Source organism: Salmo salar, chromosome ssa06 (genome assembly GCF_905237065.1).
Source record: "Salmo salar chromosome ssa06, Ssal_v3.1, whole genome shotgun sequence".
Lineage (NCBI taxonomy): Eukaryota > Metazoa > Chordata > Actinopteri > Salmoniformes > Salmonidae > Salmo > Salmo salar.
Genome location: NC_059447.1, coordinates 29,688,068 through 29,704,332, shown reverse-complemented (window position 1 = coordinate 29,704,332; position 16,265 = coordinate 29,688,068). Strand labels below are relative to the sequence as shown.

The 16,265-nt window shown below is 44.2% G+C and overlaps 1 protein-coding gene across 2 annotated transcripts; it reads right to left on the bottom strand.

Annotated features, from left to right (window-relative positions):
- Window positions 1-3,997: 3,997 nt before the first annotated feature.
- LOC100195382 (nucleobindin 1) lies at window positions 3,998-15,495 on the bottom strand. Of its 2 annotated transcripts, none has more exons than NM_001140411.1 (13): window positions 15,368-15,411; window positions 14,727-14,859; window positions 14,528-14,635; window positions 13,253-13,385; window positions 13,066-13,169; window positions 7,276-7,461; window positions 7,089-7,179; window positions 6,950-7,008; window positions 6,772-6,864; window positions 6,066-6,155; window positions 5,813-5,986; window positions 5,569-5,683; window positions 3,998-5,448 (listed from the first exon to the last, which is right to left on the bottom strand). In NM_001140411.1, exons 2-13 carry the CDS (start codon window positions 14,853-14,855, stop codon window positions 5,360-5,362), a joined length of 1,371 nt encoding a protein of 456 aa, NP_001133883.1. In that variant the 5' UTR covers window positions 14,856-14,859; window positions 15,368-15,411; the 3' UTR covers window positions 3,998-5,359. The 2 variants fall into 2 exon arrangements, with proteins under 2 accessions (NP_001133883.1, XP_045575410.1); XM_045719454.1 differs by having other exon boundaries at window positions 4,002-5,448; window positions 14,727-14,856; window positions 15,368-15,495.
- Between the last annotated feature and the right edge of the window lie 770 nt (window positions 15,496-16,265).

The window sequence follows — 16,265 nt, the reverse complement described above, 5'->3', positions numbered from 1 at the left end:
TGACACCAATCACCACAGGGCATCAGTTACACTTCAACCAACCAAAGGCAAGGGAAGGCGTTTTCTGGAACTGGCAGGGCCAATAGAAAAAAATTACATTTGTTTCAGCTCAATTGGTTGGGGCGGTGAGAAGGGTCCCGGAAGGGATGACGTAATTTTCTCTTAGAGGATGATGTCATTGTAATGCACAGAGAGAGCATTCAAATAGGCAATAATCTTTCCTTTGGAGAAGAGACAGAAAGCTATTGCATCATCGAGACACTTAGTAGAATAAATGTGTCAATAGTCTGAGTAAGTCTGTGGGTCCCCACTTCAGATAAGTACAGATGTGATGTCAAGAAGAATAATTGTCAGACAGAAAAGTGTGTCCATTGCATAGTTTATCATATAAAACACGCACACCCCTCTCTCTCCCTCTCTCCTTCCAGGTCAGACTAAGGTCAGGGTCAGACCAGAGGTGGCAGCAGTCTGACCTCATAGAGAGCCAAACAGATCCTCAGTCCCTGTCTCCCATGATGCCCTTTCTAATCCACCACTCTTTGGCCAATGACCGTATTAAGAAGACACTTGATCTTCCCATTATCAACATTTAAATCCCTCGTCCAACTCATGCCAAATCACAAATACTGTTATTATTCCAAAGACTTGCTCTCTGAGATTCCACAGTGTGCAGATAGTGACAATGGATAGGACACATATGACATAACAGGTTTCAGCAACTCTCTGTCCTATACCTTGCTGTTGCAGGGAGAGGACTGGCTGACACTGATGCCTCCCCTCAGAAGACACCAGACCAGATGAGAAGTTCACCCACACACTGTGAATTGGAAAATGTATGTGCTTTTTAATCTACCTTTATCTGAATAAGGACTATTAGTGAAAGCTCAGCACAATGTCTAACAGAAAGACCATTGCAGGATTAAAGTGAAGAACTGGACAGAATTAAATTGTATTGATCTGAAGGCATATTGGTTTGGTAAACAGCCCAAAGGTATGGGTGTTTTTCTACAAAGCTAGGAGAGTGAGGCTAACGACAGAAAGTAGTGTCCATATCTTTCCACATTTGTGCTGTTTCTGCACTGACTCGATGTCTCCCTCTGCAGGCAAATATGGATACTGCACCATGGCCTAATTACAAATAAAATAAAATAAATAAAAAAACATGCGCCAAATACAACAGGTGTAGACTTTACAGTGAAATGCTTACTTACAAGCCCTTAACCAACTATGCAGTTTTAAGAAAATACCTTAAAAAAAAGTAAACGATAAGAATAACAAATAATTGAAGAGCAGCTGTAAAATAACAATAGCGGGGCTATATACAGGGGGTACCAGTACAGAGTCAATGTGCGGGGGCACCGGTGTCGAGGTAATTGAGGTAATATGTACATGTAGGTAGAGTTATTAAAGTGACTATGCATAAATAATAACAGAGAGTAGCAGCAGTGTATAAGGGTGGGGGGGAATGCAAATAGTCTGGGTAGCCATTTGATTAGATGTTCAGGAGTCTTATGGCTTGGGAGTAGAACTGTTTAGAAGCCTTGTGGACCTAGTACCGGCGCTCTGGTACCACTTGTCGTGCGGTAGCAGAGAGAACAGTCTATGACTAGGGTGGCTGGAGTCTTTGACCATTTTTATGGTCTTCCTCTGACACCGCTTGGTATAGAGGTCCTGGATGGCAGGAAGCTTGGCCCCGGTGAGGTACTGGGCTGTACGCACTACCCACTGTAGTGCCTTGCGGTCGGAGGCCGAGCAGTTGCCATACCAGGCAGTGATGCAACCCTTCAGGATGCTCTCGATTGTGCAGCTGTAGAACCTTTTGAAGATCTGAGGACCCATGCCAAATCTTTTCAGTCTCTTGAGGGGGAATAGGTTTTGTCGTGCCCTCTTCACGACTGTCTTGGTGTGCTTGGACCATGTTAGTTTGTTGGTGATGTGGACGCCAAGGAACTTGAAGCTCTCAACCTGCTCCACGACAGCCCCATCGATGAGAATGGGGGACTGCTCGGTCCTCCTTTTCCTGTAGTCCACAATCATCTCCTTTGTCTTGATCATGTTGAGGGAGAGGTTGTTGTCCTGGCACCACATGGCCAGGTCTCTGACCTCCTCCCTATAGGCTGTCTCATCGTTGTCTGTGATCACTCCTACCACTGTTGTGTCATCAGCAAACTTAATGACAGTGTTGGAGTCGTGCCTGGCCGTGCAGTCATGAGTGAACAGGGAGTACAGGAGGGGACTGAGCACGCACCCCTGAGGGGCCCCAGTGTTGAGGATCAGTGTGGCGGATGTGTCGTTACCTACCCTTACTACCTGGGGGCGGTCATCAGGAAGTCCAGGATCCAGTTGCAGAGGAAGGTGTTTAGTCCCAGGGTCCTTAGCTTATTGATGAGCTTTGCGGGCACTATGGTGTTGAACGCTGAGCTGTAGTCAATGAATAGCATTCTCACATATGTGTTCCTTTTGTCCAGGTGGGAAAGGGCAGTGTGGAGCGCAATAGAGATTGCGTCATCTGTGGATCTGTTGGGGAGGTATGCAAATTGGAGTGGGTCTAGGGTTTCTGGGATAATGGTGTTGATGTGAGCCATGACCAGCCTTTTAAAGCATTTCATGACTACAGACGTGAGTGCTACGGGTCGGTAGTCATTTAGGCAGGTTACCTTAGAGTTCTTGGGCACAGGGACTATGGTGGTCTGCTTGAAACATGTTGGTATCACAGACTCAGACAGGGAGAGGTTGAAAATGTGACCGTCTCTGATCTGGAGATGATGGTGAAGAAGACATGTGTCAGCAGCATCAGCACTATATCTAATACTAGGATCATTCCATAATGCTATCATTTCCTATTATTATCTGGTGATTCCTTCAGGTTCCAAAGGTCACAAGCAGAGAGACAGGCAGTTGTTCCATCCAGAGAACTAACACATGAGAACAGAGGCTGTGCTGTGCCTCAGGCAATAGACATTGGACACATAATAACAAGGTAACACAGGTCACTTCCATAACCAACTCATGAAGTAACCCCCCCCCAAACTCCAAGATGGAGGCGAGGAGCTGTAAATATCAAAGCTGAAAGATGATTCCTTTATAGATAAAAAAGGAATGACAGTTACATAAATCTGTGTGAGGGACACTCAGTTTGATCAGTGTCTACCATAATCTGCTGTGTTGCTCTGGTACTGCATGTTGTCCAACCATATAGATGTTCAAAATGGTCACATATAGAACTTATGTTGCTCATAACTTGAGATTACATCCAGCTGTCTCTCCTTGATGTTGTCACATACATGTCCCACCTACTACCAGACTGAGAATAAAAAATATAACATTTTGAAGAAAAATGACAGTGCAGATGTTGCTAAACACACAGATGTGTCCATCCCTGAGCAGTGACATCACCAGCAGTGGAGTGATTGACAGCTGTATTGCCACCCAGAAAGAAGGGGCAGTGAGGTCATCATTGAGGTCACCGGGGGTCAGAGAAATGGAATGCAGGGTAGGAATGCACTGTGTGCCAGGGGACCCATTCTATGGGAGACAACAACAATGAGCACATACTCCCCAGGGAACCATACCACTGGACAACAGCAGAGGAAAAGAGAGCACAGTACAGAGACACCAAAGGGATTCATTACTACAACAGAATGTTTCAAATACATTTCAAATAAGAAGGGTGATGACAGAAGGGACAAGGCTGGAATAACAACAATGTACAGAAGCATGCAAGATCCTAGTGACCAATAGACAAATGAGTCATTGGCATGAGAGGTCAAAGGTCAACTAGAGGAGTGTGAAAGCAGAAGGGATTGGGAATTAAATATTCAAACAATGTACCTCATCTGGAAAAGGGTCAGGGGTCACAAATCCATAATTTGACATTTGGGGGTGCAACAGTGGAAATAGTATGCTAGGTATACAACACAGACAAGATAAGGGCAGAATATCTATAGACAGTCATTTCACAGGCATGACAGAGAATTTAAAAATGAAGAAGGCTAGGTCCATTGAGTTGAATAATTTATTGAGATCAAATGTAAACCACAGAGATAGGTAAACACCAGGACTGTGCCAGGGGACGGTACGATGTGCTTGACTGACTGGGGTTGTGCGCTTGTGCTGTATGATGTCATCTGCTGTACCCATCTGGACATGTGTGTCAGTGAAAGAGATGTGTTCCTGCGAGAGCGTGTGTGTATCTAGGGTTGCACAGCTACCACTATTTTACCAAAGTTACTGGAATCCTCCGTAATTTTGGTAAATAACAGGTAATCTATGGTAACTTTGGTGATTTATACTTGAACTAAAAAAAATGTTATTCATATATAGTATAACATTTTTTATATCTGTGACCATAATTTCCATGAGTTTCTAGTGGATAGACTATATGGTTCAAGAGAAAAATAGCCTAAATAATTTTGGAAAAGCATCTAATCAACAATTGCATTGTTTTCAATTCACTCCACAAACTTTTCAAACTATTGTATTTTTTCACAACTGCCACCAGTTTGACCCCAAAATATTTACAAAAAGATATATTGACATAGTAAAATAAAAGTGTGTGTAAAAGAAATAAAGGATATTTTATTCTGAAACCCTGATATTAAACACCAATGACATTCACTACGTTGATGGTTTATATTTAGGATGTTTTACAGCTTTGTCATCTGATTTAGTTATTGTATATATTTGACATCTGATAAGGCCACACAGAGGGCCAGAGATAATTCATGAGTATGTTTACATGCACACTAATAATTCAATATTAAACTGATTAAGGCAGTAGGCCAAGTGTGGAAATAGTCATGTGAACACCTTACTCTGCTTATCTTGAATTGGCGTACGGTCAAAATCTATGTAAGCATACGCCGATTAAAACATCTGGTTTTCTAGGAAATCTTTGAAATGATTGCATTCTAGCCGTGTATTTGATTTGCAGCCAGCACCGGTAGCGCAAGACTCCCTCTTATGCGTGAATTTGGAAAAACAAGTATGGATATTAGAAATTGTTTTGACATACAAACTTTATATGTTCCAACTGTGGTCTAACATTTTTTTAGATTGCTGATTTTCGGGAATTTATCTGAAGTCCCATCAGTAGCCTGATTTCAGATGTAAACAGGATGGGAAATCGTTCTTCTTGCAAAGCATGTAAATGTTTTAAACAAAATCAAATTATGTTGCGCATGTAACCACGCTCACAAACACCTGTGATAATCTGAAGTACCAAAAAAAGAGATGTCATCTGATAAAATTCCATATATTTCTTGAAAGTTACAAAAATTCTGGTGGTTTACTGGTAAACTTAGAAAGTTTCCAGTAATATACCCTCCCATTGCAACCCTATGTGTACCAGAGTGCTGCATTAGGTGTGTATGGGCAGGTTCTGTGGTGGTTCTGCAGGCAGGTTATTCTGGGCCTCTTGGACTTCTTGTTCAACAGGAGCTTTAGCACCTGAATGAGAGCGCCAGAGAGAACATTCCATTACTGAAAGAACCCTTCAGATGAAACAAAAGCAAAAATGTCCCCAACTCACTCCATCCCTGCCCTTTTTATCTCGTCTATCCCGTTCACCTTGATCTTCCAGTTTCTGCATCTCTTGGTGGAACTGTAATTCTCCGTTAGGACCCGTAGGAGGCTGCCCCTCCACTGCCTGTTTCTCCTTCCTCTGAGACATCTCTAGTACTGCCTGACAGAATTAGACAAACATTTCATCATATGGCTACTCATAGTTTCATATTTCATTGAAGATATAATCGCTATAGTGACAGTATGGCTTATTCTACAGTATTTGGCTGTTCATAGTATGGCTATCCACCTGTTGGTACTCTCGTCTCTGGGCCTCCAGGGCCTTGCCCCTCTCCTTCAGCAGATCCTGCTCCTGACGAAGAGACTCCGCCCTCCTACCCAGCTCCTCCTCCTTAGTCCGCAGCTCCGCCTCAAACCGCTGGAGCTCAGCCTCTGTGAACACCGGCTTGGTGTCATCTAAAGTCTGGAGGGATGGGGAAGACGAGTCTGACATGACTCAACACACAAACTAGAAAACGACCCAATGTCCCTCACTCACTTACATCCCATTCTTTAGGGTTGTTGAACTCTTTCTTGTCTGTTGATTTAAGGAACTCTTCCAGGCTGACGAGTCGATCTTGATTGATGTCCACCTGTCAAAACAGAAAACAGCTGAAAAAAGTAATAGATAACAGACAGAGTGAACCGACAGAGAGTGAACGGATGAGAGGTGAACCGACAGAGAGTGAACGGATGAGAGGTGAACCGACAGAGAGTGAACGGATGAGAGGTGAACCGACAGAGAGTGAACGGATGAGAGGTGAACCGACAGAGAGTGAACGGATGAGAGGTGAACTGACAGACAGTGAACGGATGAGAGGTGAACTGACAGACAGTGAACGGATGAGAGGTGAACTGACAGACAGTGAACGGATGAGAGGTGAACAGACAGAGTGAACGGATGAGAGGTGAACAGACAGAGAGTGAACAGACAGAGTGTGAACAGACAGAGAGTGAACAGACAGAGAGTGAACAGACAGAGAGTGAACAGACAGAGAGTGAACAGACAGAGAGTGAACAGACAGAGTGAAAGGATGAGAGGTGAACAGACAGAGTGAACAGACAGAGAGTGAACAGACAGAGAGTGAACAGACAGAGTGAAAGGATGAGAGGTGAACAGACAGAGGAGAGGGATAAAGACACAGAAACAAGGAAAAACATGAACAGTGGGTTAAAACAGAGAAAGACAGAAATCCAAACAATACTAACGTTCTTCATGACATGCTCCCTCATCCTCAGCCTCTCTTCCTCCATCTCCATCATATCATCCTCCTCATTCTTTGGGTCGTAGACCTTCTCCAGCTGGTGGTAGAGGGCAGGAGAGGGCTGTTACTATACCGCACGGTCACACACACACACACACATACGTGAGGGGAATGTGCGTTACCTCTTTGGCAAAGAGGGCCTCTAGTTCCTGCTCATCTAAAACACCATCTCCATTTGCATCTACAGGGAGGAAAATAAACATTATTTGAACACATACAAAATGTCATTATCATGTAATAGTAGAGTGCAGCTTAACTGACCATGCAGTTTGAAGAAGGTCTTTGGGTTAAACTCTGTTGGGTCCAGCCCATCAGTCTCCTCCCATACCTCACGCAGTTGAGCTACACTGCCCTGATGGAGAGATAGAAAAGAGATTCCATTCTACTGGTCTCGCATACAAAAAGCATTCCCTCCATTTTACTCGCTCTCCCCGTCTTTCTCTCTCACCGGAGCGTTGACCTTGGGGTGCTTGCGGTGTTTATCCTTCAGCTCCTCCATCCTCTTCTCCTCCTCATCTCTCTTCTCCTGGTCTAGACCCTTGAGGTACTCCCGTCTCTCGTGCTCCTTCAGCATCTCATAGCGTTTGAACTCATCGTGTCTCTCTGCATCGTAGTTCTCTAGGTCTTTAGTGGCCTAGCAGGGAGGCAGGGGACAAGGATGAGGGGGATACTGATGTACATTGGCCTAGCAGGGAGGCAGGGGACAAGCATGAGGGAGATACTGATGTACATTGGCCTAGCAGGGAGACAGAGGACAAGGATGAGGGGGATACTGATGTACATTGGCCTAGCAGGGAGACAGAGGACAAGGATGAGGGAGAGACTGATGTACATTGGCCTAGCAGGGAGACAAGAGGACAAGGATGAGGGGGATACTGATGTACATTGGCCTAGCAGGGAGACAGAGGACAAGGATGAGGGGGATACTGATGTACATTGGCCTAGCAGGGAGACAGAGGACAAGGATGAGGGAGATACTGATGTACATTGGCCTAGCAGGGAGACAGAGGACAAGGATGAGGGGGATACTGATGTACATTGGCCTAGCAGGGAGACAGAGGACAAGGATGAGGGGGATACTGATGTACATTGACCTAGCAGGGAGACAAGAGGACAAGGATGAGGGGGATACTGATGTACATTGGCCTAGCAGGGAGACAGAGGACAAGGATGAGGGAGAGACTGATGTACATTGGCCTAGCAGGGAGACAAGAGGACAAGGATGAGGGGGATACTGATGTACATTGGCCTAGCAGGGAGACAGAGGACAAGGATGAGGGGGATACTGATGTACATTGGCCTAGCAGGGAGACAGAGGACAAGGATGAGGGAGATACTGATGTACATTGGCCTAGCAGGGAGACAGAGGACAAGGATGAGGGGGATACTGATGTACATTGGCCTAGCAGGGAGACAGAGGACAAGGATGAGGGGGATACTGAAATACATTGACCTAGCAGGGAGACAAGAGGACAAGGATGAGGGGGATACTGATGTACATTGGCCTAGCAGGGAGACAAGAGGACAAGGATGAGGGAGATACTGATGTGCATTGGCCTAGCAGGGAGACAGAGGACAAGGATGAGGGAGATACTGATGTACATTGGCCTAGCAGGGAGACAGAGGACAAGGATGAGGGAGATACTGATGTACATTGGCCTAGCAGGGAGACAAGAGGACAAGGATGAGGGAGATACTGATGTACATTGGCCTAGCAGGGAGACAAGAGGACAAGGATGAGGGAGATACTGATGTACATTGGCCTAGCAGGGAGACAGAGGACAAGGGGGATACTGATGTACAGAACTAATCAAAATTTTGGACACACATACTCCTTAATTTGTTTCTACGATGTACAATAATAGTGAAGACAAACTATGAAATAACACATATGGAATCATGTAGTAACCACAAAGTGATAAACAAATCAAAATGTATTTGAGATATTTCAAAGTAGCCACCCTTTGCCTTGATGACAGCTTTGCACACTCTTGGCATTCTCTCAACCAGCTTCATGAGGTAGTCACCTGGAATGCATTTCAATTAACTGGTGTGCCTTGTTAAAAGTTAATTTGTGGAATTTCTTTCCTTCTTAATGCATTTGAGCAAAGAGAAAACAACAGTCCATCATTACCTTAAGACATTAAGGTCAGTCAATCCGGAACATTTCAAGAACATTGAACGTTTCTTCAAGTGCAGTTGGAAAAACCATCAAGTACTATGATGAAACTGGCTCTCATGAGGACCGCCACAGGAAAGGAAGATCCAGAGTTCCCTCTGCTGCAGAGGATAAATTAATTAGCGTTAACTACACCTCAGATTGCAGCACAAATAAATGCTTCACAGAGTTCAAGTAACAGACACATCAACAGTTCAGAGGAGACTGCGTGAATTAGGTCTAAATGGTCAAATTGCTGCAAAGAAACCACTACCAAAGGACACCAAAAAGAAGAGACTTGCTTGGGCCAAGAAACATGAGCAATGGACATTAGATCGGTGGAAATATGTCCTTTGGTCTGATGAGTCCAAATTTGAGATATTTGGTTCCAACCGCCGTGTCTTTGTGAGACGCAGAGTAGGTGAACAGATGATCTCCGCATGTGTGGTTCCCACCGTGAAGCATGGAGGAGGTGTGATGGTGCACTGCTGGTGACACTGTCTGTGATTTATTCAGAATTCAAGACACACTTAACCAGCATGGGTACCATAGCATTCTGCAGTGATACGCCCTCCCATTTGGTCTGCGCTTAGTGGGACTACTATTTGTTTTTCAACAGGACAATGACCCGAAACATCCCTCCAGGCTGTGTAATGGCTATTTGACCAAGAAGGAGAGATGGAGTGCTGCATCAGATGACCTGGCCTCCACAATCACCTGACCTCTACCCAATTGAGATGGTTTGGGATGAGTTGGACCACAGAGTGAAGGGAAAGCAGCCAACAAATGCTCAGCATATGTGGGAACTCCTTCAAGACTGTTGGAAAACCATTCCTCATGAAGCTGGTTGAGAGAATGCCAAGCATGTGCAAAGCTGTCATCAAGGAAAAGGGTGGCTACTTTGAAGAATCTAAAATCTATTTTGATTTGTTTAACACTTTTTTGGTTACTACATGATTACATATGTGCTATTTCATAGTTTGATGTCTTCACTATTATTCTACAATGTAGAAAATAGTAAAAAATAAAGAAAAACCCTTGAATTAGGAAGTGTGTCCAAACTTTTGACTGGTACTGTACATTGGCCTAGCAGGGAGACAGAGGACAAGGATGAGGGGATAATGAAGTACATCAACACCAGGGTCATGATACAAGTAGATAATTATCAGGGTCTGTATTCATAACGCATTCCAGAGTAGGAATGCTGATCTAGGATTAGCACCCAATATAATCGCATTAATTATGATAAAAGATGGCAAGATGGTGCCGACAGACAGACATGGCAGCTCTGCTTCTAGCGCTTGAGCAACTTTGCAGTATTTTGTTTTTTTGTGTGTTAGTTCTTACTTTATTAGCCCAGAACGTTTTTTGTGTTATTACATACAGCTGGAAATAACTTTTGGAAATCAGAGTGGCAGTAACTCACCAGCATTACGACCAGGAATACGACTTTCCCCGAATACTCAGGAGGCTTGCACACCCTCCACCGCTTCCAAGTATATTACTCGCTAATGTTCAGTCTCTGGACAATAAAGTAGATGAGCTCAGGGCAAGGACCCCCCTCCAGAGAGTCATCAGGGACTGTGACTCTGTTTCACGGAATCATGGCTCTCTCATGTCCCCGTCCATACAGCCAGCTGGGTTCTCAGTACATTGCACAGACAGGAATAAAGAACTCCCAGGGAAGAAGGGCGGTGGTGTATGTTTCATGATTAACTACTCATGGTGTGATTGTGATAACATACAGAAACTCAAGTCCTTTGTTCACCCGACCTAGAATACCTCAAATTCAAATGCTGACCGTATTACCGCCCAAGTGAATTCATTCTCTTCGGTTATAGTCACAGCCGTGTATATTCCCCCTCAAGCCAATACCACGACAGCCCTCAAGGAACTACACTGGACTTTATGCAAACTGGAAACCACATATCCCGAGGCTGCATTTATTGTAGCTGGAGATTTTAACAAAGCAAATGAGGGAAACGCTACTGAAGTTCTATCAAAACATTGGCTGTAGTACTCGCTCTGGTAAAACACTCGACCACTGCTACTCTTTCGAAATGCCTACAAGGCCCTCCCTTCGCAAATGAGACCACGACTCCATTTTGCTCCTCCCTTCCTATAGGCAGAAACTCAAACAGGAAGTACCCATGCTACGGTCTAGTCAACGCTGGTCTGACCAATCGGAATCCATGCTTCAAGATTGTTTTGATCAAGCGGACTGGGATATGTTCTGGGTAACCTCAGAATAACATTGACGTATACAAAGACACGGTGACTGAGTTCATCAGGAAGTGTATAGAGGATGTTATTCCCAATTACTATTAAAACCCAAACCAGAAACCGTGGATAGATGGCAGCAGTTGCAAAAAACTGAAAGCGCAAACGACTGCATTTAACCATGGCAAGGTGACTGGGAATATAGTCGAATACAAACAGTGTAGTAATTTTCTCCGTTAGGAAATCAAACAGGCAAAACGTCAGTATAGTGACAAAGTGGAGTCGCAATTCAACGGCTCAGACACGAGACGTATGTGGCCGGGTCTACAGACAATCACAGATTACAAAGGGAAAACCAGCCATGTCGCGGACACCGACGTCTTACTCCCGGACAAACTAAACACCATCTTCGCCCGCTTTGAGGATAACAGTGCCACCAACGTGGCCTGCTTCAAAGGACTGTAGGCTCTCATTCTCCGTGGCTGACGTGAGTAAGACATTTAAGCGTGGTAACCCTCGCAAGAATGCCAGCCCAGATGTCATCCCTAGAAGCGTCCTCAGAGCATGTGCAGACCAGCTGTCTGGAGTGTTTCAGACATATTCCATGTCTCACTATCCCAGTCTGCTGTCCCCACTTCCTTCAAGATGTCCACCATTGTTCCTGTACCCAAGATGTGACTATTGCCCCGTAGCACTCACTTCTGTCATCATGAAGTGCTTTGAGAGGCTAGTTAAGGATCATATCACCGCTACCTTACACCCTAGACCCACTTCAATTTGCTTACCATCTCAATAGATCCACAGACGATGCAAACGCCATCGCACTGCACACTGCCCTATCCCATCTGGACAAGAGGAATACCTACGTAAGAATGCTGTTCATTGACTATAGCTCAGCTTTCAACACCATAGTACCCTCAAGTTCCTCGGTGTACACATCACTGACAATCTGAAATGGTTCACCCACACAGTGTGGTGAAGAAGGCACAACAACTACTCTTCAACCTCAGGAGGCTGAAGAAATTCGGCTTGGCCCCTAAGACACTCAAACTTTTACAGACTGACAATTGAGAGAATCCCGTCGGGCTGTTTCACCCCCTGGTATGGTAACTTCTCTGACCGCAACCGCAGGGCTCTTCAGAGGGTGGTGCGGTCTGCACAACACATCACCGGGGGCACACTGCCTGCCCTCCAGGACACCTGCAGCACCCGATGTCACAGGAAAGCCAAAAAGGACATCAACCACCCGAGCCACAGCCTGTTCACCCCGCTATCATCCAGAAGGCGAGGTCAGTACAGGTGCATCAAAGCTGGGACTGAGAGACTGAAAAACAGCTTCTATCTCAAGGCCATCAGACTGTTAAATAGCCATCACTAGCCAGCTACCACCCGGTCACTCAACCCTGCATCTTAGAGGCTGCTGCCCTATATACTTCGACATGGAATCACTGGTCACTTTAATAATGGATCACTAGTCACTTTAATAATGTTTACATACTGCTTTACTCATCTCATATGTACAGTATATACTGTATTCTCTTCTACTGTATTTTAGTCAATGCCACTCCGACATTGCTGGTCCTAACATTTATATATTTCTTCATTCCCTTCTTTTACTTTTAGATGTGTGTGTATTGTTGTGAATTGTTAGATACTACTGCACTGTTGGAGCTAGAAACACAAGAATTTCGCTAAACCCACAATAACATCTGATAAATATGTGTGTGTGTACACAATAAATGTGTATGTGTACCAATAAAATTTGATTTGAAAAGGCTAAACTGATCCTAGATCTGCACCTACTCTTAGATGTTCTATGAATACAAATACAGGCCCTGGACTCTATGCTCACTGCATTACCGTTGAGATGAGCAGCTCAAGGTCTTTGGCCTCAAAGGTGTTCTGATTGTGTGGATCCAGGTGCTCAAACTGCTTCAACAGAGAGGCATGGTCCATCTGTAAACCTTGGGGATAAACAGAGGGGTTTTAACAAGTGACTGAGAAAACATATATAAGCTTGGTCTTCCAGGCCTTTAGAAACCCTCACTCTGTGTGTTGGTGCTGTCCAGTTTGGCTTTGAGCAGCATCCTGAGGCGAGACACCTCCTGTCTCTTCAGCTCATCCAGACGAGTTCTAACATGGTGCCCCACAAGGTCCAGCTCCTTGCTGAGACGACCATTCTGAAGAAGATGGACAGTCAGTCAGACACATATCAGATTCACCAAGGACATTTACTGTACATGTACCAGCAACTTGACCCAGTGACTTGATGCTGCCACAACAAACAGAACATAGACAGAATACAGACAGAATGTATAGGCAAAGAATTTATACATACTCGACATACAGTATGTACATTATAGATTAGGGATGGGCATTTGAAATTATTTCACTATTCAAATAATATGATATTTTTTCGGATATCTGGATTGTCAAAATACATGTTTTAAAGAAAACAGTACCCTACGCGTTTCAGCAGAAGGGTAAGTGAGGTGCGAGAGAGGAGCAGGGGCCGGTGTGTGACAGTCTGTGTGTGGCACAGAGGGAGAGAGAAAAAGTAGACAAACCGACTCGTGCTAGTTATAAAACCTATGGCAGCAACAAGTTATCTATCATACCATCTGGTAGTACCGGTCTTGACTGAACCAAACCGTTGTAAAGAAGCTAGCTGGCCACAGTAGCTGGCTACAGCTGCACTCCCCGTAATTGTCTACGACAACTCCATTCATATGAAACAACAGCCTACCTGTTGGTTGATCATTGTAGCCTACTCCTTCTCATTTAGCCAACTTAATTCCGTAATTGTTATTCTATTTTGCATTGATTAGAAATCTCCCACTTCCTTTGCTACACATTGAGCCTCCGACTGTAACGCCACTTTGACTGACCAACAATAACAACAAGCTACACGTGTGAAGTCTACCAGAGCATCTTCTTTATGGGCCGCACTCATAAACACTGTCATAAAACTGTTGTGTTATTAAAATGTTTCATGTAATGGTCTATCCTTGTTGGCTATGTAGCAATGTCACATAGATACTTTTATGACATTTTCGACCAAGCCTTTTCATTGTTAAAATAGACCATTAAGTAATCGAATACTGACGTCCATTCAGATATTCGAATAACCGGGGGCACGTCCCTAGTATAGATGACTAGTGTAACATTATAGGTACTACACATGGAGGTGAGGGGGTACTTAATGAGTTAATACTTTGAAAAACGAATAAAAGGTCAGAAAATATAAGACCAGGGGAGACAGAGAGAGAGAGAGAGAGAGAGAGCGACAGAGAGAGAGATAGAGAGCGAGAGAGAGACAGACCTTGATGTCCTCTGTGTTGGCAGTCTGGAGTTTCTCTCTGAAGTGGGGATCTGTCTCCAGCACCTCAATCACCTCTCTCAGATACCGGTCATAATATAGGCCTGTGTCCTGCAACGGACAGGCAACCACACACACACACATCATCACACATGGATACACACACAGACAACACACACACAGACAGAGAACAAAGGCGTACCACATTATCCTCCTGTTTGTCCTCCTGGGGAGGCTGTGCTTCCTGGGGGGTTGCATTGCGGTCGAGGGGCACTGACCAAACCTCCAGAGAGATGGATAGGAGCAGCAGCCAGCCAGGATCCAGGTTCATCCTGCTGCAAGAGAAGTATGAACATATAAGATCTGTCTATGTCAATTATATATTCAGACATTATTCAGCTATCTGTCATTTGGTACTGAACATCAACTGAATGATTTTTGACGGCTGACATCTGACAGACAGAAGCACATCACAGGAGGAGTATCCTGTTGCATGGACATTATATGGGGACTGGCAGACTGACCATCAGATACTGTGGGCTAGTGACGCACTGTGGGCTAATGCGAAACTTCGCTGAAAGAAAGGTCTACGCTCTGATTTCGAGTGACAATATACAGCTTTTCAGTAGAAAGCTCAACAACACGCAACAGCAAAGACACTACCGCCCTCTTGAACAACAGCAAGCTAGCTAGCTAACGTTAGCTAGCTACGGATGAGAGAGGCTTCCATCCATCGTGCATCCCCCATTCATATTAAATGCGCGAATCCCTCTGTCTGGCAATGCCAACAGGCCAAATGTAGTATTATGTACACTCGGTGTGACATGAGGGATTCTCGCTTACCGTTACTTGTTGATCGGTGGCTAATTCTTGCCCGTTGTATTAGCCAGCTAACGTTACTTCCTGTACCGAAAGCTTTCCGAAATAAAAAAAAATGATTTTTGCGTCGCAGCCGAAAATGACGTCAAAAAGAAGCGACAGTGTGTGACCGATTGCATGGGTCCTGTCCGTTGTTATAACGCGTTCAACTACTATTCGGAACTAGGAAATTTGTACATTTCCTAGTTTCGAGTTTCCTAGTTCCGACTATCTCATGAACGTAGCATTATTATACCTCAGCGTCCCCATCCGGTCCGTTCTTAATAACTGTTGCTCCGTCAGAGAGGAAGAGGCGAAGCCTTTATTAATATCTGCGTTCTGTTTTGATGTAATGTTTTGATGTAAGAATGTAAATTGTTGATCAGTATTTTGAATTAAAAAAATGAAAAATATATTTTTTAAATATATACTGCGCCCAAAATATGTCCGCGTGAGATAAGCCCTTTTTTGTATGGAGGGCTATGAGAGGATGTCGAAATCAAATCACTTGATCGAATAGAAGTTTCGTAATGTTTAGGCTGTTACAAATGTACTTATATAAGTGGATTCACGTGGCATTCCGGCAACTTTGAGAAAAACAACTTAGTTGTGCCTGTTGGTCACACGCGTATCTGCCCTCTCATTGGCTAAAATGGTCTCACCTGATTTCTCCTGCCTTCCATCGTTGATGACATATGTTTCCGTTGTTAGAATGGTCAGTCTTGTCAATATAACAGATAATCTTTGGTCTCGTTCAAATACAAAAAACGTACCTTTCCTTTACATCTTCCTTATCTTATGAAAAACACCCACATATGCGAAGTACAGTTATTGTTTTGAAGTTAAGGTAATAAATAAATGTGAAATTGTATTTTATTTACAT

Excerpts from the sequence above, each read along its gene's own strand:
- LOC100195382 (XM_045719454.1), bottom strand. The coding sequence starts at position 14,855 with ATGAACCTGGATCCTGGCTGGCTGCTGCTCCTATCCATCTCTCTGGAG. Across the intron at positions 14,636-14,726 it reads ACAAACAGGAGGATAATGTG|GACACAGGCCTATATTATGA; the intron begins GTACGCCTTTGT and ends TGTCCGTTGCAG. Across the intron at positions 5,987-6,065 it reads ACAACCCTAAAGAATGGGAT|ACTTTAGATGACACCAAGCC; the intron begins GTAAGTGAGTGA and ends CCATCCCTCCAG.